This window comes from Pogona vitticeps, chromosome 2 (assembly GCF_051106095.1).
Source record: "Pogona vitticeps strain Pit_001003342236 chromosome 2, PviZW2.1, whole genome shotgun sequence".
NCBI lineage: Eukaryota > Metazoa > Chordata > Lepidosauria > Squamata > Agamidae > Pogona > Pogona vitticeps.
Genome location: NC_135784.1, coordinates 10,609,739 through 10,635,029, shown reverse-complemented (window position 1 = coordinate 10,635,029; position 25,291 = coordinate 10,609,739). Strand labels below are relative to the sequence as shown.

The following is a 25,291-nucleotide window of genomic DNA, read 5'->3' as shown; positions in this document are numbered from 1 at the left end:
GCCTCTGCCAGGTATGCCCTGGTCCATCCTCTTCCTGTGGCCAAAATCACCCGCTCTCTGAAATGGGGGGCTTGTGGCTGACAGAGTGGGGGCTGACCCCAACTTTTCAGCCATCAATCTGTGCTGCCTAGTATGGGGTCACAAAATGAGAAGGCTGATGGGCTAGGTGATCATCAGATAATTAGGGTAGAAAAATTCTTAGAGAGAAAAGTTAAAGAAGTCAGCCACACAAGCAGGGATTTCTGCCAGCAGTGCTCCTGATGGGTGACTAGTAGAAGAGGACCTCAAAGAAGACTGCCCTGCCCCCAGGAAGACTGTGCTTTTATTAACCTTACAAGCTCACAGATCGTTGACAGTACACAGATAGTTGACAGATTTCAGATAGGACAATGGTTACGTAATTCCATTAGGATTGGCCCAAATAAAGGTTTTTAAGTTGGCTCCCTATCACTGTGAGAAAGAGGAAGAATTGGTGAAGAATGGGTAGCTGTGCCTCCTCTCAGAAGCAGCTGTGACATCATCCAGGAGAGTTTGCTCTACTACTGTCGAATCAGTCAGTAGCTTAGCAACTTTGGGGAGGGGCATTCCCCCACAGCCCAGGCTTCTTGTTAATTTGCAAAGCTGTAGACCTCCCCCAAGTTTCCTCAACCTCCACCCAAAAAAACAACAACCAATGGTTCCTTATTTGAGGCATTCCCACTTCCTTCCCAAGCTTTTGGTTGCAATACAACCGATAATTACAAAATTATGTTCTGGGGGTAACTTTCAAAACTTGCTTAGAAGGGCCTTGTAGAAGGGCCACACTTTGTATTTTTAGACTCATTTCCACCGTGCCACGAGAGGGAATCAGGATTTTGAGTAAGACTCATTAATGATGGGCTATGCATTGAATTAACTATCCGGAAGGTGAAGGACGACTGGACTACCCACGACCAAGAAGCAGGAGTGCCTCCGAAATGTCACGGTCCAAGCTCTGAGAAAATAAGAACTGAACTCATGGCACAAATAAAAGCCAACAGAGATATATTTTACCTCCTGTTACAAAGACTGGGCAACTTTGGTCAGGCAGAGAGTCTGAATTTTCAATACATCTGGAAATAGCCAAAATTTATTTTTAAATAGCAAGGTGGTGGCAATGAAACCCTCCTGCTGCTTCTGGTTTCTTTTTAAGGTGAGGGGTGTGCCCTTGGAGGGGAGGAAATAAGGCAAAAACAGCTGCTTGATTCCATGAGTAAAACCCAAATTGGGCCCACCACATATTTTCTTTGTATTTTGATTGATTGATTGATTGTTTTGTCAGGATGGGGAAGGGGTTGAAAGAGTCTTTGATGCTGAATTGGTTTAGGAGTCCAGGTTCAGTGGCTCCAGAAGTGAAAGTGGTTCACAAAAAGGGCCGTGATGGTGTTAAGACCATCGTCTGCCACATTCATGGTTTCTACCCCAAGGCAATTGACGCCATGCAGAGGAAGAACGGGGAGGTCTTGGATGCCAAGACTCTCTGCGGGAACGTGGTTCCTAACTCAGACGGGACCTTCCACACCTGGTTCAGTATTGAAATTGACCCGGAGGAGAGGGACCAGTATCGTTGCACCATGGAGCAGCCTAGTAAGAACCTGGAAGGGAGGAGGAGGAAGGCCAGTTGAAGGCCAGTATCTCAGGGGTGGGGGTGTCTGTTGTACACCTGGTTGCGGAACCAGTTGTGCCATTGGCCAGGCATCAGACACACCTTCCTGAACGGAGAAAATGATTACCTGTTTGAAGCAAATGGAACAGGATGTTCAGGGTGGCTCCATGGATGGGAATACAGGAAAGGCCCTGAAAGAGGATCACAACGAAGGTCGTCTTTCTGGCTGTTATTGGGTTCAATAAACAGTTTGAACAGTTCTTCCTTTTTGGCGAGAACGAACAACAGAATCTCTTCATGTGTGTTTAAGTTTTTATTTCATTTAACATCAGGAGAGTCTACAATAACTTCAACCGGGTCAATTGGGTTAACATTTAAAGGGGACTCAGTCCAAGATAATATCAGTTCTTCCTTTAACTTCCCTTCCTTTACTTGGGGGCTGGTCCAAAGCATTCTTGATCAGTAGGTTTTCTTAGGGATGAGTAAGGGGAAGCAAAGAACGGGGAGCCGGGGGGGGGAGAAAGGAGGGCTTGCAGACGTCATCCCTCCCAGTTCCAGGCAGTTGGGCTCCCATATTCGACACATTCTTAGCTACACTAGTTAGTTGCAAACAACAGTAATCTAGGCAGCCTCCCTCCTTTGTTTACTTTTCAGTAAACAGTTTGAGCAGTTCCTCTTTTTCGGCGGGAATAAATAGCGGAGTCTCTTCATCAGTGCTTAACTTTTTATTAACATCGGGAGAGTCCACACCAATTTCATTAGGATCAATTATGCCAACATTTAACGGGGACTCAGTTCAAGATAACATAAACTCTTTGTTTAACTTTTCTTCATTTACCGGAGGGGGGCTGGTCTAAACCACTCCTGGTCAGCAGGTTTCCTCAAGGGAGCGCTCCGAACTTCACAAATCATCTTGCACCATGGATGGCGGGCCCTGTCGCCTTCCAGCTTGATGTTGGTATGAATGTATCCTGCCCGAACCCCATTCCTCCAAGGACCGTGGCCGCATGGAGAGACAACCACTGTCCATTCCAGTGGATCTGGCAAAATCTCTTCAGCCTTCACCTTAGGGGGATCTGGCAACAGTTCCCCCCACCTTCAAATTAGGAAAATCCTCTAGCCACTCTTGAGTCTTCACACAAGATTCCTCTCTCTCCTTTCTTGTCTCATTATTCTCCTCTTTTTCTAATCTCTGTTTTCTTGGTACTCTATATACTTGTGATTCCTTTCCTTCTCCTTCTCCTTCTCCTTCCTCTTCCCAAGCTGACAGTTGCTCCACCTTCTCCGCACCTTTTTTTCTCCTCCCTGGTTAGGAAAACCTCTACCCTCCTTTCTTTCCCCTTTGAGCCCACCTCTCTCTCTTCCTTAAAGTTCAGGCCTTCCCCCCCTTCTGTCCCACCCTCTGCTATCTCCTCTTGCTCTTTAGTTTTTGCAGTCTGAGGGGACGGCTCACTCACTCCCTTTTCCTCTCTTCTTACCACTCCTTCACACTGGCCCTAGAATATGGTCCAGGCAGTGATCCGCCACCAGCCACAGCAGGAAACCCATCAGAAGGGAGGGCATTCGTGTGGTTGCACTCCCGGACCAAAATCCTGTTCCTTAGTGTTGTAAGATGCACTCGAGGAGGCCCCTTGTATCCTTGGGGAATTCATTGAGTCAGCCCATCCAGAAATTCCAAGTTCCAGCCTTGGGAGCTGTAGCGAAATGCAGGCTACAAAGACAGAGAGACCGTTTCAGTGGTAGCATCCTCACGTTGCGTTTCTAAGGGAACAGGTGGTGAGAAACGCTCACAGTCCTGCTCAACAAACTGCCATCACACAACCACGAATTCAAGCTGCTGTCCTTTATTAGAAAGCACTTTTGCGAAAGCGGGTGTCCTAACCAGGTAGGCGATCAAGACAGACAGCTTGATGTTTGTTCCCTCTTTCCAACTGCAGGGTCCCTCCCTTGCTTCCCCAGCAGTAGGTACTCCAAGTTATAGAACCACCCAAACCCATTACATAAAGACCTGCCCCTTTGTACATCTCCCACTCCCTTCTTTAGCTAGACTCCAGACTCTTTATTTTCACCCTTTTTAGGTCTGTGTTCCTCTTTTCTCAACCCCCCCCCTCACCTGTCCTCTTTCTTACTGTTTCCTCCTCTTCTGCTTGGCTCAGTTACTTAGAATAGGATCCCCTTTATCTGTTTCCTCTTACCTAGTTTCTCAAGACTTCCTCAAAAAACCCTCAAGTCAGTGGGATCATTAACTAAGGGTATATATTCATTATCTGCAATAGCAGCATTATTCAATCATCTTCTCCTTGCAAAAACAGCACCTACCTGCTGTCTATCTTAAAGGGAATGTCCTGAAATTGATCACTATCATCATCATCATCATCATCATGTGCCATCAAGTCAATTGTGATTAATGGGGGAGTCCTTCTGACGGGGTTTTGCTTGTCAAGTGTCAGTTTAGAACAATGCGTCCCAACCTTGGGTCCCCAGAGGTTTCTGGACTACAAATCCAAGAAATCTCGGCCAGCACAGGGAGTGGTGAAGGCTTCTGGCGGTTTCAGTCCAGGAACATCTGGGGACCCCTCGTTCAGAACCCCTGGTTTAGAAAGAGAGGGAATGCTGGTCCAGAAAAGGAGCTTCCCTCCTTGAAACGGTGACCGGGCCCTTTTGAAGACTTTAATCTCGGGAACAGAAAGCCAGCCATCGAGAGAAGAGGCAGAAGGGCAAATCCTGAGGGTGATCCTCCAATCTTTGTCCTTATATTGTGTCTGCAATGACTTTCTCTGAGCCTTTTAGGAGGGAAAAACTTTGAAATAGACAGGAGCACTCTCTTGACGTTTGGTTCCTGACACTTGTTGTTGCTTCTTTATTGTGTCTGATTTAAAATCTCAGATCTTTGTGCAGATCACTGTGTGCTGATTGAGAAAGCAGCTGCACAAACTCACAAAATGGCACCAAGGCAGGGATTGTCACTCTCCAATTGGCCTTATCAGGCACACTAGATGCTTTTCCAAGTCCTCTAAATAGAGCATGTTACCATAGTCTCTCAAGACTGCAGATGCCTACAGGTCTTTTTGTTAAAACTTGTATCTGTTATATAATACCAGTCAATGTTTTTATACAGTACTTTTGACTGTGCCTGGAGTTTTTGAACCATTATCATAATTATCATCCTCCCCTCCTTGGTCACAGGCCTTGTTGAGGTGGAGGGACTTGCATGCTTCAGTGACATTGAGAGCTATGGTGAAGGGTCTCCCAAGCCAGACAGGTTTCAGATGAGAAGCCAGACCAACTGTGTCTACCAAGCATGAATTATGATGAAAAGAAATAAACATAAATCCATAATGGATCAGTCATCACCCAGGTCAACAGGGACTGTGTCTGATGCTATAGCCCCTGGGCATCTGGTAACAATGTTGAGAATTTGTTAACATTTCTGGATGTAAGCAGAGTTAGGAAGTATCTGGTTGCAAAGACACTAAAATACTGGGACAGTAAAATCCAAATTACAGTGGTGCCCCACATGACGACAATAATCCATTCCCCTGAAATTGCTGTTAAGTGAAATTGTCGTCAAGTGAAAAACAATTCCCCATTGGAATGAACTGAAACCCATTTAATGCGTTCCAATGGGGAAATTACCTTGTCATCCAGTGAAGATCGCCCATAGGGAAGCCATTTTCTGAGCGCCAATCAGCTGTTAAAATGGCTGTCCTGCGAAGCATGGGTCCAGAAAACACAGGTCAGCCATTTTAGGAACCCAACGATAAGCTGGAAAAAATCGTCGTCTTGCAAACAAACGGTTCGCGAAGCATGGACCTAATCGTTGTCAAATGAAAATCCCCCACAAGAAACATCGTCCTGCGGATTTATTGTTTAGTGGGGTCGTCATCATGCAGGGCACCACTGTAGTCTATTTACAAACATAAAGAGAGCATAGATTTCAGACATTCAACTTGCAGCATGACATTGACATGATACAATACATAATATAGAAATAAATGATCTGATTTACAGTAGATAACATGTTTATTTTATTTTATTTTATTTATATCCCGCCTATCTGGTCGGGCGAGGACCACTCTAGGCGGCTACATGTCCCTTTACACATGTATTTTATACATCTAATGACCAATCACAATGTACATTATATCACTGGACATTACATAGGATTACATAATCTTCTCCAGCTGCATAATATTAAGTCTTTAACCTGGGTACACACCCGAATCCACTTTGTACATGACTCAGGTTATATCAGCCATTTCACTTTTTATTATACAACATTATATTTAATACATTTTTAGATAAAAAATCCCATCAGACAAATGAGCTACAGGGCTCAGCAGACCCTGTTGAGGGATGAGGACAGGCTGCTGCAAAGCTACTGGAACAATGTAAATGCAAAACTTGGACTCTCACCAAAAACTGAGAAATTATGAAATGTTATTATGAGGCAAACCCAACAGCCTGTGGTTTTCAAAAAAGAATGATAGAAATTTGGAAAAGGCAACACCCAAGTAATAACATAACTGAACAAGGATTCATAGACCAGGAAAGGTTTATCATCCAGAGTAATGTGTTTTCAGAACTAGAATAGCAAGAACTAGAAAAGGTGGCAAAATCAACAAAGGACAATGAACATGATAAGGAAGGGTAGAGGTAAGCACAATAGTGGAAGAAAACATATCAATAGAGGAACAGCTTATGGAACAACCCAGAAATTATGAGTTGACACAATGGCAAACATCACTGAGGGGAAAAAGAGTAATCCATATTAGCCAGAAGACAGATAGGCAAAGGCTTCCCAATTAGCGCTAATTACAAAGTAAACCAGTAAAAGATCTACTCAATCCTGCAAATGAGCTGCAGGGGTTAGCATACCCCTGCAGGGGGGTAAGTCTAATCAAGATGGCGACCCAATAGCAGGAGACTGTTTTTCCTCCTACTGGTTCGGCTTTTTTCTCTTTCTTTCTGGTCTCTTTCTTTTTCTATGTTTCTTGCCTACCTCCTTTGATGCAGCTGCTTTTTATTTTTTTCTCTGCTGCAACAGCAACAATTGTTGCTGCTTCCACTATCACCGGGAGTAAGAACAACAACAAGAATTCCGCCGCAGCTGCTGCCATTGGGGAAACCGGCAGGCAGATTGGAATACAGTCAGTTGCTTCGAAAAAGAGAAGGATGGTGTGAATTATTTTGGTGTTCTCAGCAAAATAATTGAAGGAAATAAATTTCTGTAATTATACACTGTTGCGTCCTCCCTCGTGCCCCTTGCTTGACTGTCAAGCCTCAGAGCACACGAAGGCAAACACTCCCCTCTTTTACACTGCTGCCACCAGGTGATCATTAAATCATCATTGCTTCAGGAAGAATCAGGTCCATACTTCAAGGTCTTTTAAACAGAACTTGTTTATTGATTACAGAAACTTAAACTGATTCATGGATGTCTTCTTTAAATCAATTTATTATTGACAACAACTTTCGATTAGATAATACACTCCTAAGTCTAATCACACCTCAGAATTCCCCAAACTCCACACTCTATCTCCTTCTCCCTTCTCTCACTCTCATTGACTCTGTTACTCTTACTGACTGTTGCTGACTGACTCTCTGACTCCTCCTCTTATAGCATCTCTCTCAGCTCTGCCTCCCAGCAACAAGAATATGCATGAACCATTACATAACAAAACATGAACCATTGACCTAATAAATGGGGAATGCTACATACACATTGCTGTGGGAGACTGCTGGTGCGAGTCGGAAGATCGGGGCTAAGGCAGCCGAATTGGTCGTAGTGAGGTGGAGCTTGGCATTGAGGGAGCCTCTTTTCATGTAGCGGGTTTGGGAGAGCTGAAGAGACCTCTTAGTCCTGGTGGAAAGGTAGTGCCTCAAAACTCTGGTGGGTACGCGTATCCCTGGTATGGGTATGGAGCGTAGAAAGAGTGGCCAAATTGCAGTTGGTACGGAGAGGTATGTCTACGCTTTTTCGTCTTTTTAAAAGGAGTGTCATGGACAGACTCCTCTTCCAATGGAGACTTGGTATCAGCCCAACCTGAATATTGAGGACTAGATGAAGCAATGGCCCAGCTGGCATCTGGTGCAGCCTCAAATTGGCCTGAGTTCAGAGACATGCACCTAATGTCCTGAGCCGTCTAGGCTGGAGGAATGTGCTCTTCAGTATCAGAAAGTTCGATTCCTTCACTCAAAGACTCCTTGAGTAATATTGAAGGAGCAGGAGGAGGCAAAGTGGGAAGCTTGGGTGGCTTCTTCAGCTTTTTAGGTTTGTCGCTGGTTTTCTTTTTTTGCAGGAATGGTGGGATGAGAAGGCGCCTGGGCTTTAGGCGGTTTTGAGACTTCCTTGGACTTCACAGGCAAGGAGATGGTAAGAGCTGCCTGTTCAGCATGGGAAGATGTCTGTTTAGAGACCTCCAAACGTGGAAGGGTTGGTGCAGGGAGGGAAGAGCCCTCCACTGTGGGAAGAAGAGTTTTTTCGTAGAGGAAAGACTTGAGTTGTTGGCGCCTGAGCTTAATGGTTTGTTTAGAAAAACCCTTGCAGGCAATGCAAGTTCGATCGAGGTGGGATTCACCCAAACAAAACAGACATTTATCCTGTCTGTCTGACAAAGGAATTTTGTGGGAACAGAGGCACACTGCTTGAAGCCCTGAGGGCCCATAAAACAAAAGAAGAATCCGTTGAAGTAGGGGGGGGAAGCCACAGAACAGAGGCAAATAAGCAGTAAAGGCAGGTTCTGTCGAATAACAATAAAAGAAAGTAAAAAGAAATATAAAAAGGCTAGCTAAGCTAGAATACTCAACAAGATATTTGCTCTGCTATTCCTAACGTCCTACTGGAATGGCAGAAAAAGAGGAACTGAAAGGAAGGTTGAGGAGGTGGAGCCTATACCACACAGGTGGGGGGAAACTAATTTGTTTCTCTTTCAAAGCTCTAGAATCTTCCAGACCTCCTGCGCAGGCGCAGGATTAACCATTTGTGTGCATTCACAGAAACCACTACGAAGAACCAAAATTTCCACTCCTTCCAACAAAGCAGTATATCAGTAGTATATACAATAGCATAGAAACACCTAGTTCTTCATAAGTAATACTGTATATTCATTGGTATCCTCTTTAAAATTCAATTACTATTATTATTCATGAAGGTAACGACTTATAAAACAATTGACAGCTTCTCTCTCTTTATGACTGGCTTTTCTTTCATCAGTTAGCGTTATAACATCCATCCTTTTCTTTTTACACTAATTTTGTAAAAGCTTCCGTTTTATAATATATGCTTATTCTCATTTATTTAGCACAAGTTTCCACGTCTATTTTATTGTATTTCGCTGTTAATAGTAGTAAAATACATCACAAGTGGCATTTCAAAATCCACTCAATCTTTCTCTTTTCTCTCTGTTTTGCATTACATCAACATTTGGGTGCATAGTCTTTCCACTGGAAACCAACACAAAACTGAATGAGCTCCTTATGCCTTCTTAACTTAGCAGAAGCTCTGAATAACGCTCTTTACACATTCCATGCATTTTTATGGTTTGTCCCCAGTGTGAGTCCTTTGATGTTGCCTAAAGTTACCACTGTAAGTAAAGCTCTTTCCACATTCTATGCATTTATAAGGTTTCTCCCCACTGTGAATTCTTTCATGTTTCTTAAGGTCACCACTGTAACTAAAACTCTTTCCACATTCCATACATTTATGCGGTTTCTCTCCAGTGTGAATTCTTTCATGTAATCTAAGGACATCACTGCGACTAAAGCTCTTTCCACATTCCATGCACTTATGTGGTTTCTCCCCAGTGTGAGTTCTTTCATGTGACCTAAGATGAGAACTCTGACTAAAGCTCTTTCCACATTCCAAACATTTATGCGGTTTCTCCCCAGTGTGAATTCTTTCATGTGACCTACGTGCCGAATTGGAACTAAAGCCCTTTCCACATTCCATGCAGTTATATGGTTTCTCCCCAGTGTGAGTCCTTTGATGTGACCTAAGTTTATCACTGCAACTGAAGCTTCTTCCACATTCCATACATTTATGTGATTTCTCCCCAGTGTGAGTTCTTTGATGTAATCTAAGGACATCACTGCGACTAAAGCTCTTTCCACATTCCATGCATTTATGTAGTTTCTCCCCAGTGTGGGTTCTTTGATGTAAACTAAGGACACTACTCTGACTAAAGCTCTTTCCACATTCCATGCATTTATATGGTTTTTCCCCAGTGTGAGTTCTTTCATGACTCCTAAGGTGACCACTGCAACTAAAGCTCTTTCCACAGTCCATGCATTTATGTAGCTTCTCCCCAGTGTGAGCTCTTTCATGGTTCCTAAGGTTACCTCTAAGACTGAAGCACTTTCCACATTCTGTGCATTTATGTGGTTTCTCCCCAGTGTGAGTTCTTTGATGTCTCCTAAGGACATCACTGTGACTAAAGCTCTTTCCACATTCTATACATTTATACGGTTTTTCCCCAGTGTGAGTTCTTTCATGTGTCCTAAGTTGACCACTCTGACTAAAGCTCTTTCCACATTCCATGCATTTATATGGTTTCTCCCCAGTGTGAGTTCTTTCATGTAACCTAAGGCTACCATTCTGAGTGAAGCTCTTTCCACATTCTATGCATTGATATGGCTTCTCCCCTGCATGTGTTCTTTGATGTCCACTGACATGACATGCTCTTCTCCCCTCCGTAACTTCTTTCATGTGCAGTCCATGCCTGCCCACTTTGATTTTCTTGCTTACTCTTACTCTGTTTTCTTGCTTGGTTATGAGTTCCTGCCCAGGTTGTCCCAGATCTTCCTGGGCAATTCTTCTTCTCTTCTTCATCATCTGGTAAATTAGAAAAAGAAGAGAAAGAACCACTTCCAAATCTGCAGGAATAAATAATGATGTGTTCATTCTCTAACTAAATTATGGAGGAGGAAGGAAAGATAGCCAAAAAATTTGAGGGAAGAGAATCATCAGGAATTTCTGAAAACATGATAGGAAACAGATATGGTCAGGGAAATAGGTACTGAGGTAACAGAATCTTAGAACTACAGAGCTAGAAGGGAAGTGAACTCCCATCCTCTGGCTCCAGAGTTAGATAGTTTTACCATAGTGTATAAAAAGGAGGGGCCGAAGAACCTGAAAAACCACATCTGTGAGAATAAAAGCAAAAATGTATACATTGAAATTAAGAAGGTATTTTACCCCAGTGAAATTAAATATTACAAATTCTAAAGGCTGTGTATTAGAGTAGTATCTCAGTTTACAAAATCAGTGTGCCCTCCAGGATGTTACATCATGCACAAAATACATAAATTGGAATGCAGATTGCTATAGCGATGGTGGCAAGAGGGTTGAGCTTCACTTGAATGAATACACTTTTAGGGGGACAAGGTGAAACCTTATTTTAACAAGCGATATTATGCTTTATTCTCATTCATTGTTAATACTCGATGTATACAGTGGGGTCTCTACTTAAGAACGTCCCTACTTAAGAACAATCCAACTTAAGAACAGCTCCATTTGCCAAATTTTGCTTCTACTTGAGAACAGAAATCCAAGATAAGAACAGGAAAAAAGAACCTTTCCTGCTCTTTTTTTAACCTTAGGTCATCTTAGGTTAAAAAAAATTCTCCCCCTAGTGGTAGAGTTCGTATTAACCAGCTTTGCATTAGTTCCTATGGGAACTAATGCTTCAATGTACGAACACACCTCTACATAACAAAAAAACAGCCAGAACGGATTAATTGGTTTTCAGTCCATTCCTGTGGGAAATTTTGCTTCAACTTAAGAACACCATTCCAAAAGGGATTAAGTTCTTAAGTAGAGGTTCCACTGTAGTTTCTATGGACGGAAAAGAGCAGATACGGATTAAATGGTTTTCAATGCATTCCTATGGGAAATGCAGATTCAACATAAGAACTTTTCAACTTGAGAACCACCTTCCAATACGGATTAAGTTCTTAAGTAGAGACCCCACTGTATTTTCTATGATAGATTTTTCTAAGCAGTGTATGGCCTATATAATCTGTAACCAAAATGCCTTGTAATCTTTGTAACTGAATCAGTATGTTTCTAACATTTATCAGGTAAGTGTAAGATTTTTCTAATAAGCTCTTTAACAAGCGCGTGTAACTTTCCATGCTATAAGATTGCACTTCCTGCTGTAAGGCTCTTGCAGTCTTAGAAGGTATTCCTACATTCCTGCATACCACAGTCACCTTGATTCTCACCAGATATTTTGACACCACTAAGGAAAATTATAACTATTGAAGGCCATATACCGGGGCCCAGGAAAGAGTAACATCAATATCTTAATGAGATATGAGGAACAGAGAAAATATCTCTTCAGACATTCAGGCAACATCCATGTACACCCTGGGTACATTCTAAATTTAGGTTAAGGGAACATGGGGGCACACTACGAACATCCACGTATAATCAATGGTTGGAGTTAATTGGCATCTTTGGTCCAATTAGAGGCAGGATCCAAACTTGAGGTTCAGGGAACCAATAAGGAATGTGTTGCTTTATGGCTCTTTGTGTAGAAATGTTATAAAATATCTATCCTCTGCTTTTAAGAGGAAGGGTCCAGGTGTACTTTTCAATAAAGATTGGCTTTTCTACTAGCTGTTGATGCGTCTTAAGCTGCCTGTCTTCACCAGAGATTCTGAACTTTAATTTCAGAGGTAACAACACAACTGAACTGTGGGTGCATAACATTAAAAAGGTGGCAGAGCAGCTTTCAAACGGAACCCTGGGGGAAAGCCAACAGGATCCGAGTGGCGTTCATTTCAGGACTCTTCACCCCGGTGGAATGAAGGTGGAGAGAGTAGAGAACAACAAAGTGATGATAGTGTAGGAATTAGGACTGAGAGCATGATGGAATGTTGATCCATTGGAAGAAGAAGCAAGCAAGCAGCCCTTCTTGGGGGAGCCCATATGCAGGGGCTTTTAGGCAAATGCCCGTAGTGTCTGAGCAAAGATGGGACAGCTGGAACATTTGGTGGCTAGGGATAACACAGATATAGTGGCTGTGATGGTAGCGATGATGTCATCTGCCTGTCATTGCTGTGGCTGGAGTTCATCTGCCTATAGCATGACGGGAGGTGGGACTTCAGAGGGTGGAGCCATGGTATTTAAGGGGGGAGTGAATGAGGTGTGAGTCAGATAGGGTCTAAGATAGGATCTAAGATAGGGACAAGATGTGAACTAGATAGGGTTTGGATAGGGACCTGATAGGGACTTAGGGTGTTAGGGCTTGTACATGTTATGAAGTACTGTGTTATATATATAAAGCGAAGGTCTGAGAGAGAGTGTGTATGAGGGGATACTTTATTATTTCAGATTGCTTTTTATTTTAATTGATAAAGTGATTTACCATTCCTTTTGTTCTCACAAATAAACATACATTTTTATTTTAAAAATCATATTTTTGTCTGAAGAGATTTATGAGGGAATGGTTGGTGGCAGCGTGAATAGTGTGTGTGTGAGAGTGACGTGGCAGCTCCTGTGTGACGTGTGAGGAGGCTGTCACAGTGGCCAAAACGAAAACCTGCTGGGATTCGGAGAACCAGAGGGATGTCGCAATCCCAGACTATAAACTCTACAGGAGGGAAAGGGAGGGGCGGGTTGGAGGTGGGGTGGCCCTCTAGGTCAAAGAAGGGGTGGAATCCAGCAGAATGGAGATGGACGGCAGGTCTGACACCATCATAGAATCACTGTGGGTTAAATTGCCAAGCCGAGGAGCAATGTGATAGTGGGGGGGGGCGTGCTATCATCCTCCAGATCAAAAACTTGAGGGGGAAAAACATGCAATGTGGAAAGAAATCAGGGAGGTGTCCAAAAGGGACAGGATTGTAATCAAGGGGAACTCCAATTATCCTCACATCGACTGGGTCATTGTATCCTCGGTTCAAGAAAGAGAGAACGGGTTTCTTGACATGCTAAAGGACTCTGCCTTGGAGCAAATTCTCATGGAGCCCAACAGAGGACAGGTGACTCAATCTATTACTGTGCGGTACTCAGGACACAAATGTCACTGAGTCGCTAGGGAATAGTGACCATGCTGCCATCTCTTTCACCCTGCATGTTGGGGGGAGAGTGTCAGGCAAATCTGACACAAAAACCCTTGATTTTCAAAGAGTGGACTTTCCTCAGACTAGGAACAGACTTAGAAAGAAGTTGAAAGTGAAGGTAAAAAAATAAATATCTCCAGAGTGCATGGAGTCTGTTAACGCAACGGTGGTAGAGGCCCAGCGGAAGTGTATACTGCAAAAAAGGGGGCTCAACTAAGTCCAAGAAAGTGCTGGAATGGTTAATGAGCAAAGTTACCAAGGCGTTAACGGGAAAGAATGGGTCCTTCCATAAATGAAATTTCTTCCCAAATGAATAAATTAAAAAAGAACACAAACTCTGGCAAAAAAATGTAAGGAGATGATACAAAAGGCTAAGAAAGGCTTTGTGATACATATGCCCAGCAGTATAAGGGGGAATAACAAAAGATTCTTTAAACAGTTTAGAAGCAGGAAACTTGCCACAGAAGCAGCGGACCCTCTGGATGGTGAGGGAGTGAAAGGGGAGGTAAATTGGGAATTGGGAGACTGCAGATTAATTAAATGAGTTTTCTGCATCAGTTTCCACCACAGACGACTTTGGCCAGATTCCGCTGCCCGAACGGCCCTCTTTGAATAATGAATTAAATCAGAGGCAAGTTATTCTGCTCAAGCCACAGATGTCACCTCCATTGGCCTGGAAATGGTCAACAGGGACTCAAATGAGAAGGAGCCTTTTTCCAGCAGTAGAGGTGGCAGAAAACCATAAAGATATTCCTACCTTGGCAGAATTTCTATATAACACTTGAGGAGCCATAGATCTCTTGGAAAATGTCAATATGGAGATAGAAGCAAAATTAAAGGCTGAAGTAGTTCTCTGAAGAACATGGTTTTGTAACAGAGGTTAGCCACTGATAGGATGTTCCTGCATCGTGGCGGCCTGTGTGCATATGTAAATCAGGCGTGTCGTATGTGCTTGGATGTCTCAAAAGGACCTGTCAGAGCAGGTTCTAAAATCTGCTACTAAGGGACCCTCAGATTTCCATCACAAAGTCCATCGAACCACTTGATGAAATTAGAGTATTTGATGGATAAATGGAACATCTCCACTGAGATTTAGGACAAATTAGTTATTTGTAACATGATGGATTGTCTTTTCTTTAGAAATAAATTTTTAAACAATTAGGACAAACTCCATCAGCCTAAAGGTGCAGCAATCCCTCAAAACAAAGAACTTGGGTTTGATCCTGACTATAGGAATCTGAGAATACAAATCTGGATTCATATAGGGAATACTGTATAGGAAGACTGACTGCCCAAGATTGGCACAAATATCTCTCCCTAAAAAGTCAATTAAGGAATTCTGTAAAAGAAAAAAGGCAGAATTTTATTTTGGAGCAATCTCTAACAGGCAGTGACCCAAAAAACAATAAACAATTTGGGCCATCGCGAAGGCTTTCACGGCCGGGATCTAACGGTTGTTGTGGGTTTTTCGGGCTTCTTGGCCGTGTTCTGAAAATGGTTCTTCCTAACGTTTCGCCAGTCTCTGTGGCCGGCATCTTCAGAGGACAGCAAACTGTGCTCTGGGAGGCTGAGAGTGGGTGGAGTATTTATGGTTGTGAGAAGGCTAGTTGGTGAGGTAGGCTATTGTCCTAATCAGGAGATGGTTGATTGTGTTTTGTTATGGCTGCATTGTTTTGATCAAGAGGGGGGATTATCTGTCCCTGTGGCTGATGGGTGTCGTTAGCTGGTTTTTTGTGTGCAGTAATCCCTTGACCTTATGGCTGGGTGGAGTTCATTGACCTTTTGCACTCTGTGTTTTTGAGAGCTGGGACAGAAGGGACCCCCTCACCACTGCAGGAGTATACCGGATACCTTGCAGTTGTGGCCAGGTATACATTGGAACCACAAAACGAAGCATCCACACCAGAGTCAAAGCACATGAGAAACACTGCAGACTAAAACAATCAGAAAAATCTGCAGTAGCTGAACATGCCATAAAACAAACTGGACATGAAATTCTATTTCAAAATACTGAAATACTGGACAACACCAGCAATCATTACGTCAGACTGCACAGGGAAGCCATTGAAATCCACAAGCATCAACAAAACTTCAACCGGAAGGAGGAATGTCTCAAACTCCATAAAACCTGGCTCCCAGCTCTCAAAAACACAGAGTGCAAAAGGTCAATGAACTCCACCCAGCCATAAGGTCAAGGGATTACTGCACACAAAAAACCAGCTAACGACACCCATCAGCCACAGGGACAGATAATCCCCCCTCTTGATCAAAACAATGCAGCCATAACAAAACACAATCAACCATCTCCTGATTAGGACAATAGCCTACCTCACCAACTAGCCTTCTCACAACCATAAATACTCCACCCACTCTCAGCCTCCCAGAGCACAGTTTGCTGTCCTCTGAAGATGCCGGCCAGAGAGACTGGCGAAACGTTAGGAAGAACCACTTTCAGAACATGACCAAGAAGCCCGAAAAACCCACAACAACCAATTTGGGCCATCGTGGCAGGCTCTTTCAGGCTGGAAGTACAAGACCCTGCCATAATATCTCCACCAAGAAGGGTCCAATATTTTTCAGACCTTCTTTTTGACAAAGATAGAGCTCTTAGACCCTCTACGCTCTTTTGTTCTCTCTGATCTTCCTGTTTGGCCACCACTAACCATAGAAGAGACCAGAGATCTAATCACTCAATTAAAAGCTGGAAAAGCAGCCGGCCCCCGATACCATCCCACTGGACTTATTCAAATGTGAACCCAACTAGTAGGCTTCCCTTTAAAGAGCAGTAGTTTATACTGGGATCTAAGCATGAAAATTCTAAATTGTATGTGGCTTTCCTTGAATTGAAGGCAGCTTTTGATTCGGTAGACAGAGAGTTTACCTGGGAAAAACTTGAAAACATGGGCATAGATAAAAGACACCTTTTCCTCATAAGAATTTTATACTCTGGCACAACATGCCAAGTTCGTGCCCCTTGGTAAGGTGAGTTATCTAATCAATTTCCAACCAACAAGGGAGTGAAGCAAGGCTACATTCTTGTTCCCTCCTTATTCAACCTGTTTACGAATCACCTAACCCCCTTTCCAACCAGTGTGGAGAGTCATCCATCACAATTGGGGACGCATCATGTCCCGTTATTCCTTTATGCAGACAATGCATAATGATCCCCCAAAAAGCAAAGAGAATTCAGCTCAGTCTCACCCCTTCCTAGGAGAAATGAAAAATAGAAAAGATCAGCGTTGAGGCTTCATGGATAAAGCAAATCAAAAACATTTCCTTCCTCCATGTGCCTTCTCTGTTTTTTTGTTATATATATATAAAAAATATCATTCTGGAAAATATAGTATCTGTCCTAAAAAAATTTCCCATCCGTCCAGAACTACCCTCTCTTTTAGTGCCTCTGTCCATGAAATTTTAGCCAATAAATCCCTAAAACAAAAATTGGCTTTCTTGAAGTCTAGAATCTGTGTGTGATTACACTTGGCTTCTCCTTCCCACTGTAATACAAATTCCAAGAGAGGGTGGTCAACCCTACCTACAGCTCCCACTACTTCAACCTGCTTAACAAGGTCCTCCCTGTTTTGGCCTTCCAGATTGGGTTCTGTATTATCGATCTTGTACACTGCTGGGCCAGAAACACTGAGAGGAGAGAGTGTGTGTGGCAAGGCTATTTAACCCACCTCTTGAAATCTCGCTTACCTTGCAAATGTTGAAGGGATCTTGGGTTTTGGTTATTGGTTTTTGTTCCCAAAAAAAAACAAAGAGAATTCCGCTCAGTCTCGACCCGTCCTAGGAGAAAAGAAAAATAGAAAAGATCAGCCTGGAGGCTTCATGGATAAAGCAAATCAAAAACGTTTCCTTGCCGGATGTGCCTTCCTCATGTTTCGATTGAACGGGGTCACATCTCCATCTCTCTACTCTTCAGGCAGCAGAACAAGAGGAACAGAACGGGAGCAAAGAAAGAAACCACAGGAAGGGAGGGAGGCAGGGAAGGAAAGATCATCTCACGTTGGGCTCGGAGGTAAAAGCTCCCCCCATCCCAGGGAGGAGGGGGCAACAAACTGCTTGTGCAAAAGAGCAAGCGGTCCTGCAGAAGGTCCCCCTCGCAGGGAAGGTGCAGGGAGGACCTCCTTCCCTCACAAACCCCCATTTCTCCTCCCTGTCCCCCCCAAGTCCTCCACCTCCCGCCTGCCCCCCATCGCAGCCCCCTTTGCCTCTCCAGCCCCTCCTGGGACTTCGGCCCTTTAAGTGAGGGAGGGGGATGTCCTAGTCATTAGAAGGAACGGGGGGGGGGGGGGGAGATGGAAGGGAAGTTACTTTCTCTCCCGTTCCTTTGTATCAATCCACCGGATGCTCCTCGCAGGATTCAGGGGAAAGGAGGGTCTCCTTGCAGAGAAGGGGAGGAAACCCATAATCAATGAAGTCTTAAGGCCTTGCAGGAGTGTTGGTCTCCCTGCCTCTGGGGGTGGGATCTGGGCTCCAGAGACCCTCTCTCCTCTTTTAATTCCCGTTCCCCTCCCCCTCTCGAGGAGACCCAGAGGAAAAAACTGCCTTGCACGAAAGTCGAGCAAGGCAAACCACAACCCGTCAGCATCGGGAAAGCCCGGGGAAGCCGCCCCCCCTTCTCCCGAGAGTGGCGGGGACCCGGCCATCTCATCCCCCCCCATGCAATTCTCAACCCCCCCACCTCACCCCCGACCTGCCCCCCCCTCCAGCGCCCACTCTTCTTTCGCCTTCGTAGCTCTATGTTCCTCCCCTTCCCCCTCCTGCACGAACGGGGGGGGAGGAGGAGAGAAGAGAAATGACGTCACATCAGCTTCTTCCATCATCTGCCTTCACAGCAGGACTCTCCATTTTGTCCTCATTCATTCCGTCTGCTCTGTGGCGGGGACCCGGCCATCACACACCCCGCAATGCAAATCTCACGACCCACCCTCACACACACACACCCGACCTGCCCCCCCTCCAGCGCCCACCTCCGTCCGGGTCCCGATCCGGGAGGCGCCCCAAAAGCCCCGCTTCTCTCCTCCAGGCGCCTTTCTTGGGCCGAAGGGGGAAGAGGCAGGCGCTGCAGGATCCCCGCTTCTTCCGGCTCCCGTTCAAAGGGCGTCCAAGGGGAGGGGCTCTTCCCTCGCCTTCGTAGTTCTATGTTCCTCCCCTTCCCCCCCTCCTGCATGAACGGGGGGGGGGGAGAGATTGCAGAAACAACCGGGGGGGGGCGTTGAAGGGTGAGGCGAAACGCTCAAGCCCTCCTTTGCACGTGGGTGTCTTTTCTTGTGTGCAAAGAAATTCCCCCTCTCTGGCCAACGTGGCGGGAGAAGAAGATCGAGGCGGGGGGGGGGGGAAGTGGCTTTTTCCCGCAGGGCCGGTCCTTCAGAGACCGAGGGGACTCCTTCTGTGATCGGGCCTCCCTGTGAGGAGGAAGAAAGGAAGGCGAGCCCAGGGGCAGAAAGGGCTGCGTGGAAGCAGGAGGCCGACAGGCAGGCAAAGGAAGACCAGAGACTCCGGGAGCGGAGGGGAGACTTCGTCACCTCACGTGTCCTCGGCGGTGCCTCTGAGGAATCGGGGCTCCAACGTCCGAGTCCGAACCGGGGAAGGCCTGGCTTTGTAGCCCAGCTTCCCAAACCCCCTGGATCTGAGGGAGTGGGTTCTGATTTGCCAAAGCTCCCCCAGAAACTCCTTGTCTAGCCTTTCTGGTGCCAAAATATGTGGGCGTTGGCGTCTCCTCCTTTCCAGGCTGCCCCCCACCCACTTAATTTTGCCCTCGTGCAGATCCCCCGACCGGAGGGTGACCTGGATCTCTCCAGACTTCGTGGTTTCCTCGCCTCCCTTTCCTCCTGGGACTGATGGGTCTGGTAGCCAGTTCCTTGGCCAGCCTGGGCTCTGGCCTTGAGGGGGTCTCCCTCCTTTCACCCTCCTCTTCCTCTCCCTTTCTCCCCAGGATAAATGTCATGGAGCAGGTGGGGTGGGAGTCAAACTTGCTATTCCTCTTGACTTTGAAGAACTTTCATACATAACAGATCAAATATATTTCAATTCATGTATATCCTCTTTTTTCCTGGTGAGTTTCTTGTAAAAACACCGTTTCGTTTAGTCGTTTAGTCGTGTCCGACTCTTCGTGACCCCATGGACCAGAGCACGCCAGGCCCTTCTATCTTCCACTGCCTCCTGGAGTTGTGTCAAATTCATGTTGGTTGCTTCGCAGACACTGTCCAGCCATCTCATCCTCAGTCGTCCCTTTCTCCTCTTGCCGTCACACTTTCCTAACATCAAGGTTTTTTCCAAGGAGTCTTCTCATGAGATGGCCAAAGTACTGGAGCCTCAGCTTCAGGATCTGTCCTTCCAGTGAGCACTCAGGGTTGATCTCCTGCAGAATTGATAGGTTTGTTCTCCTTGCAGTCCAGGGGACTCTCAAGAGCCTCCTCCAGCACCACAATTCAAAGGCATCAATTCTTCGGCGGTCTGCTTTCTTTATGGTCCAGCTCTCACTTCCATACATCACGACAGGAAAAACCATAGCTTTGACTATTCGGACTTTTGTTGGCAATGTGATGTCTCTGCTTTTTAAGATGCTGTCAAGATTTGTCATCGCTTTCCTCCCCAGAAGCAGGCGTCTTTTAATTTCGTGGCTGCTGTCTCCATCTGCAGTGATCATGGAGCCCAAGAAAATAAAATTTGTCACTGCCTCCATATCTTCCCCTTCTATTTCCCAGGAGGTGATGGGACCAGTGGCCATGATCTTAGTTTTTTTGATGTTGAGTTTAAGACCGTTTTTTGCACTCTCCTCTTTCACTCTCATTACAAGGTTCTTTAATTCCTCCTCACTTTCTGCCATCAGAGTGGTATCATCTGCATATCTGAGGTTGTTGATATTTCTTCCGGCAATCTTAATTCCGGTTTAGGATTCATCCAGTCCAGCCTTCCGCATGACGTATTCTGCATATAAGTTAAATAAGCTGGGGGACAATATACAGCCTTGCCGTACTCCTTTCCCAATTTTGAACCAATCAGTTGTTCCATATCCAGTAAAAACAACACATCCACCTTACATTCAACACATTGTATATCTTTGGGAAAAGAGCTGTTTCTGAGAACATCCTTCCCTTTGAAACTCATCCTGGATATTTTCCAGGGCAAGGTGGGTTTAGGCCCCCTCCCTCCGAAAAGGAGAAGGGAAGGACCGAGGAAGCTGCCTTCGCCTCAATCAGATCCTCAGTCTCCATCGCACCTGGCTCTGCTCATTCGAACCGTAAGCATCCACGGGGCATCTTCCTCTCCATTCCTCATCTGTTTGGTTATTTAAGCCGACATCCTCTCTTCCCTCCGGTGAGCAGTGGGGCCTTCTGTAAGAGAACAAACAGGTTTTCTTTCCTCCCTAAAAAATAAAAAAAAACATTTCTGGAGTGGTGGCCATCCTGGGCTAGAACCCATCCATGCTGGTTCACGTGTCTTGGATCAGGTCCTGTGGCTGTTGACTCATGAGTTTTCCTTGATGGCCACCTTGGTGGACTGAAGCAGCTCACGGCCTCTGATCCGTTGGGAGTAAGTCCTTTGTTTACAAATGGTTAGGATTGTGTTGGAAGTTTCATTCCTGATAGACTCTTGATGTTTGTCCTCCCCTCCCCTTTTCGCACCATCCATTATCACTTCATGGTTTTGTCTGTCTGTCTGTCTGTCTGTCTGTCTGTCTGTCTGTCTGTCTGTCTGTCTGTCTGTCTGTCTGTCTGTCTATCTATCTATTTATTAGATTTCTACCCTACCCATCTAGACCAAAGGTCTATTCTGGGTGGCATTACAAATTTTAGAACAGTTAAACCAATAAACACGCAATACATCTGTAGCGGAATCCAAATGATGATGTCATTCCTGCATGTTATTCAGAAGATAGAGCAGGAGGGGTGGAGTCAGAATGACAGACAGACTCTTGATGTTTCCCTGTTTTTTTCCCCTTCACGATATCTCCCCCTCCCCTTTTCGCACTCCCTCCACTATCACTTCATGGTTGTCTCTGAGCCCGGCTTGGGGTTCCCCCAGTTCCTTGTCACAGCTCACTTGGATGGTCAACTCTTTGCTTCCTACGACAATGAGGGGAAGAACTGGGAGCCTCGGGAGACCTGGATGGAGGAGATGATCCAGGTGGACACCAAGTATTTGGACTGGCTCAACCGAAATGCCAGAAACACTGAGCACCTCCTGAAGTGGCAGATCCAGAAAATGATGGGTCACTACCACCACAGCGGAGGTGCGCAAGAGGTGTCTGCCAGGCTCCCATCTTGTGCTTGGCATGTTTTTCAGAACAGGAAAGGAATTTCTGATCACTTCCAGTTTTGGGGTCAGGAAATGGAGAATTTGGGGCCTGTATTCGCGAAGGCTTTCACGGCCGGGATCTAATGGATGTTGTGGGTTTTTCGGCCTCTCAGGCCATGTTCTGAAGGTTGTTCTTCCTAATGTTAGGATGAACAACCTTTAGAACATGGCCTAAGAACACGAAAAACCCACAACAACCAATTTGGGGCCTCTTTGGGAAGCAGGGAACATCCTGTGAAAGGTCTCAGCCAGCTCCCCAGAGTGTCCCTTTCCACTGGAGAAGGACGTCTGGAGAACCACTCTGGGGTTTGTGGCTAAGCACGACTCGGGCATTCCCCTGATTCTTGAAAACTAACTTGTGTGGAAAGACTTATATTCAATGTACGTTGCATTTTCTAAACTAAAAGCCCAGCCAGATCAAAAGGGAAATCTCCTGTCCATGAAAACTCAAGATCGTGGCTTCCTTTATTGACTCATTCAACCTTCTCTTGGTCTGTTCTCTTTTCCTGTTCCTTGACATCATGTTTTTTCTTGGTGAGTTTTGTTTTCTCGTGCTGTGAGTACAAGAGTTTCCGTTCCATCCTTTTTACTTCTGGAGGGAGTTCAGGCCTGATTTTAACTCACATCCCCTTTTTGTTCTTTTCGGCAGAAAGCAGCAGGGAAAGAGATGGATCGACTCAATTAAGGAAGCCAATTTTGAGTCACTAATTAAGCCAGAACTGACTTGACTAAACAAGAAAACAAGACGCAAGGGCAAGCCTGTAACTTTCAAGATGGCATCAGTGACAGTCAGGTAGCGTTTTTGCCACTGCACCGGTCTTCTTTATTCTTTTATTTCTTTTTCTTCTTTTCCCTTTTGCCCTCTTCTGCTTTATATTGTTTCGTCAGGTCGCCTACCTGATGCAAAGCTGCTGCATTCTGGTGGGTGAGAAAAGACTGATTTGGAGGCTAGCGTTACAAACTCGAGCCACGGGGCAAGCGACGGGGCGAGTGTGGGTGAAAGTGGAGACGGAGACCGACGCTGGAGCTCAGAACGTGGGGCCTGGAAGCGGCTGACCAGCAGAGCTCGGAAGAAACATCGTGCGGTCCCGAAAAGATCACCGCTACAAGCTGCTGGAGACCGGCAAGAAGCCCTGCCATAGAGAGCCCGGAGAACATCGGAAAGCCACAGAGTCTCTTATAATTGTTGGAGGATGTCGGGAGGTTTGGCAGAGCGGAGCAGGTGTACTTGAAGCTCCGGCCGGGAGAAAGTTTTTCACAGAATATTAGGAGTTCCCAACTTAATTCAGCTTTCTACTATTTCTTTAGAATTGGGCATTCACCTACCTTCCACAACTACCTGGTTGCTCACATTTAAATTTTGGCTCCTTTTTTTTTTTAAATTCACATTCTGGAACCCAGATATATGATTTATTGTGTGATTCTCACTCCTTTTCTTGGTTCCAGCTTATTGAAGAGAAATCCTTCTCTCTTCACATATCTCTGGAATCTTTGGTAGATATGAATCTCATTAGGGCTTATTCCATAATCAAGGACAAGCTCTGTCATGCCGAATTCAATTACCTATGCAATAACCTTAACCCTGTATGTTCCCCTCTTTCTGTTGGATTTTTTCCATCTCAGGATTATTCTCCCAAATATTTCCATTCCCTAGTAAACCCACATCTAAGAAATATTTCTGTTCCCTAGTAAACCCATATCCAAGAAGAGCTTTTATGTTGGCCCGTTTTAATATTTTTCCTTCGGCCACCCATGCCGGTCGATTTCTCAATATCCCTCATGAAAAAAGACTTTGTTTTTCTTGTTTAGAGATGCTTGACACCCTGGTTCATATACTGTTTCAATGCCCTGCTCATTCTCACCTCCGAAATTTTTTTCTTGAACCTTGGATCTCCTATTTTTCCAATTCTTCTGAGTCAGTTCTTTCTATTTTCATGAGTGATGAATGTAGTGCCCAGACCGCTGCTGTTGGAGGTTTCTTATCTGCAATTCTGAAATTGTCCCCTGCTTCTCGCTCCTAATTTGTGAAATTTGTGTAATTTTACTTCTCCTATTTTGCCTGTGTCGTAATTTGTAAATGCCATTAAAGGTTTCAGAACACATCTCAATTCTTACGTAAAGTGCTAGGGCTACCAAATTGTGTTCCCTACTTGGTGCCTTGTCTAGAGACCAGATTTTTCTCTTTGGAAACGGTGGCTTGGCTGAGATCATTTCAATTCTAGCTAAAGCTTTTTTAAAACTCTGACCCAGATACTTTATTATGTCAACTGTTGCTGGACTCTAAACCTCCCTTTGGGACTACTGCTCTTTTAAAAAAATCTGAAATGGATTGGCTTAGATAGAAACCCCTTGGGCTCACTAAATCAAGGGCAAGCCTTCCAAATGATCAAAAGAAGAACTGTGGACATTGAATTGCAGGAACTATGGAACGCAGCCAATAAGACCTCTTCACCACTGTTCTTCGTAGTGGTATCTATGAATGCACACAAATGGGTTAATCCTGCACCTGCGCAGGACGTTTGGAAGATTCTAGAGCTTTAGAAAAAAAGAGTCAATTAAGCTTCCCTCCCCCCCGAGGGTATATAGGCTCCACCTCCTCCAGCTTCCTTTCCGTTCCTCTTTTTCCACCGTTCCTGTAGGAGGGTAGGAAGAGCAGAGTGATTCTCTCTTAAGTATTCTAGCTTAGCTAGTCTTTTTGTCTCCCTTTTTACCTTAGTTGTTGTTTATTCGAAAGAACCTGCATTATTATTCAAATTGCCGTTGTTCTGTTGTGGGACTGTCATGTCACATTACAATTACAGTGGACCCTCGACTTACAGACGGCTCGACTTACAGACTTTTCGAGTTACAGACCTCTGTGGCTGCAAAATTTAGATTCAACTTTCAGCCAGAGAATCGACTTACAGACTAGAAAAAACCTAAAATGGAATAAAAATACAATAAAAACCACTGGTTATGGGATTAATCAGTTTTCAGTGCATTGTAGATCAATGGAGATGCGACTTACAGACCTTTCGACTTGCAGCCACCATTCCAATACGGATTAATTCCTTAAGTAGAGGGTCCACTGTAATAAGATGGATTTAGGGTTTTGGATGCTTAGCACGGATCTTCTTTGCTGCCAAGGCAAACTTTGCTACTTGGTGGGTAGTAGATATGTCCCTGTCCGCAAGCAGCATACAGAGATGAGCCAGAGGGCTGTCACACAAAGTTCTAAGTATGCCTGCAAGGAATTTACTCCTAGGGTGATCATATAAAGGGCATCTTAACAAATAATGAAAAACATCTTCA

General features: G+C 44.9%; 2 protein-coding genes and 1 long non-coding RNA gene across 3 annotated transcripts in view; 1 reads left to right on the top strand and 2 right to left on the bottom strand.

Moving 5' to 3' along the window:
• Positions 1–18,798, bottom strand: part of LOC140703827 (uncharacterized) — a 221,687-nt gene extending 202,889 nt beyond the window's left edge. The window contains exon 1 of the mRNA XM_078387637.1: positions 18,670–18,798. The gene's annotated coding sequence lies outside the window, so the exon portion shown is untranslated. The remainder of the gene's footprint in view (positions 1–18,669) is intronic.
• LOC110070895 (uncharacterized) lies at positions 5,629–18,349 on the bottom strand. The gene is made up of 3 exons (XM_072987788.2): positions 18,011–18,349; positions 17,393–17,482; positions 5,629–10,457 (listed from the first exon to the last, which is right to left on the bottom strand). Exon 3 carries the CDS (start codon positions 10,455–10,457, stop codon positions 9,162–9,164), a length of 1,296 nt encoding a protein of 431 aa, XP_072843889.2. The 5' UTR covers positions 17,393–17,482; positions 18,011–18,349; the 3' UTR covers positions 5,629–9,161.
• Positions 18,799–19,034: 236 nt separating the features above from the next.
• On the top strand, positions 19,035–24,100 carry LOC144587432 (uncharacterized). Its single transcript, XR_013542589.1, has 2 exons — positions 19,035–22,793; positions 22,889–24,100. It is a non-coding gene; the product is annotated as an uncharacterized LOC144587432 (long non-coding RNA).
• The last annotated feature ends 1,191 nt before the right edge of the window (positions 24,101–25,291 follow it).

Bases quoted from the DNA above. Each gene is read 5' to 3' on its own strand.
- LOC110070895 (XM_072987788.2), bottom strand. From the start codon at position 10,457: ATGATGAAGAAGAGAAGAAGAATTGCCCAGGAAGATCTGGGACAACCT.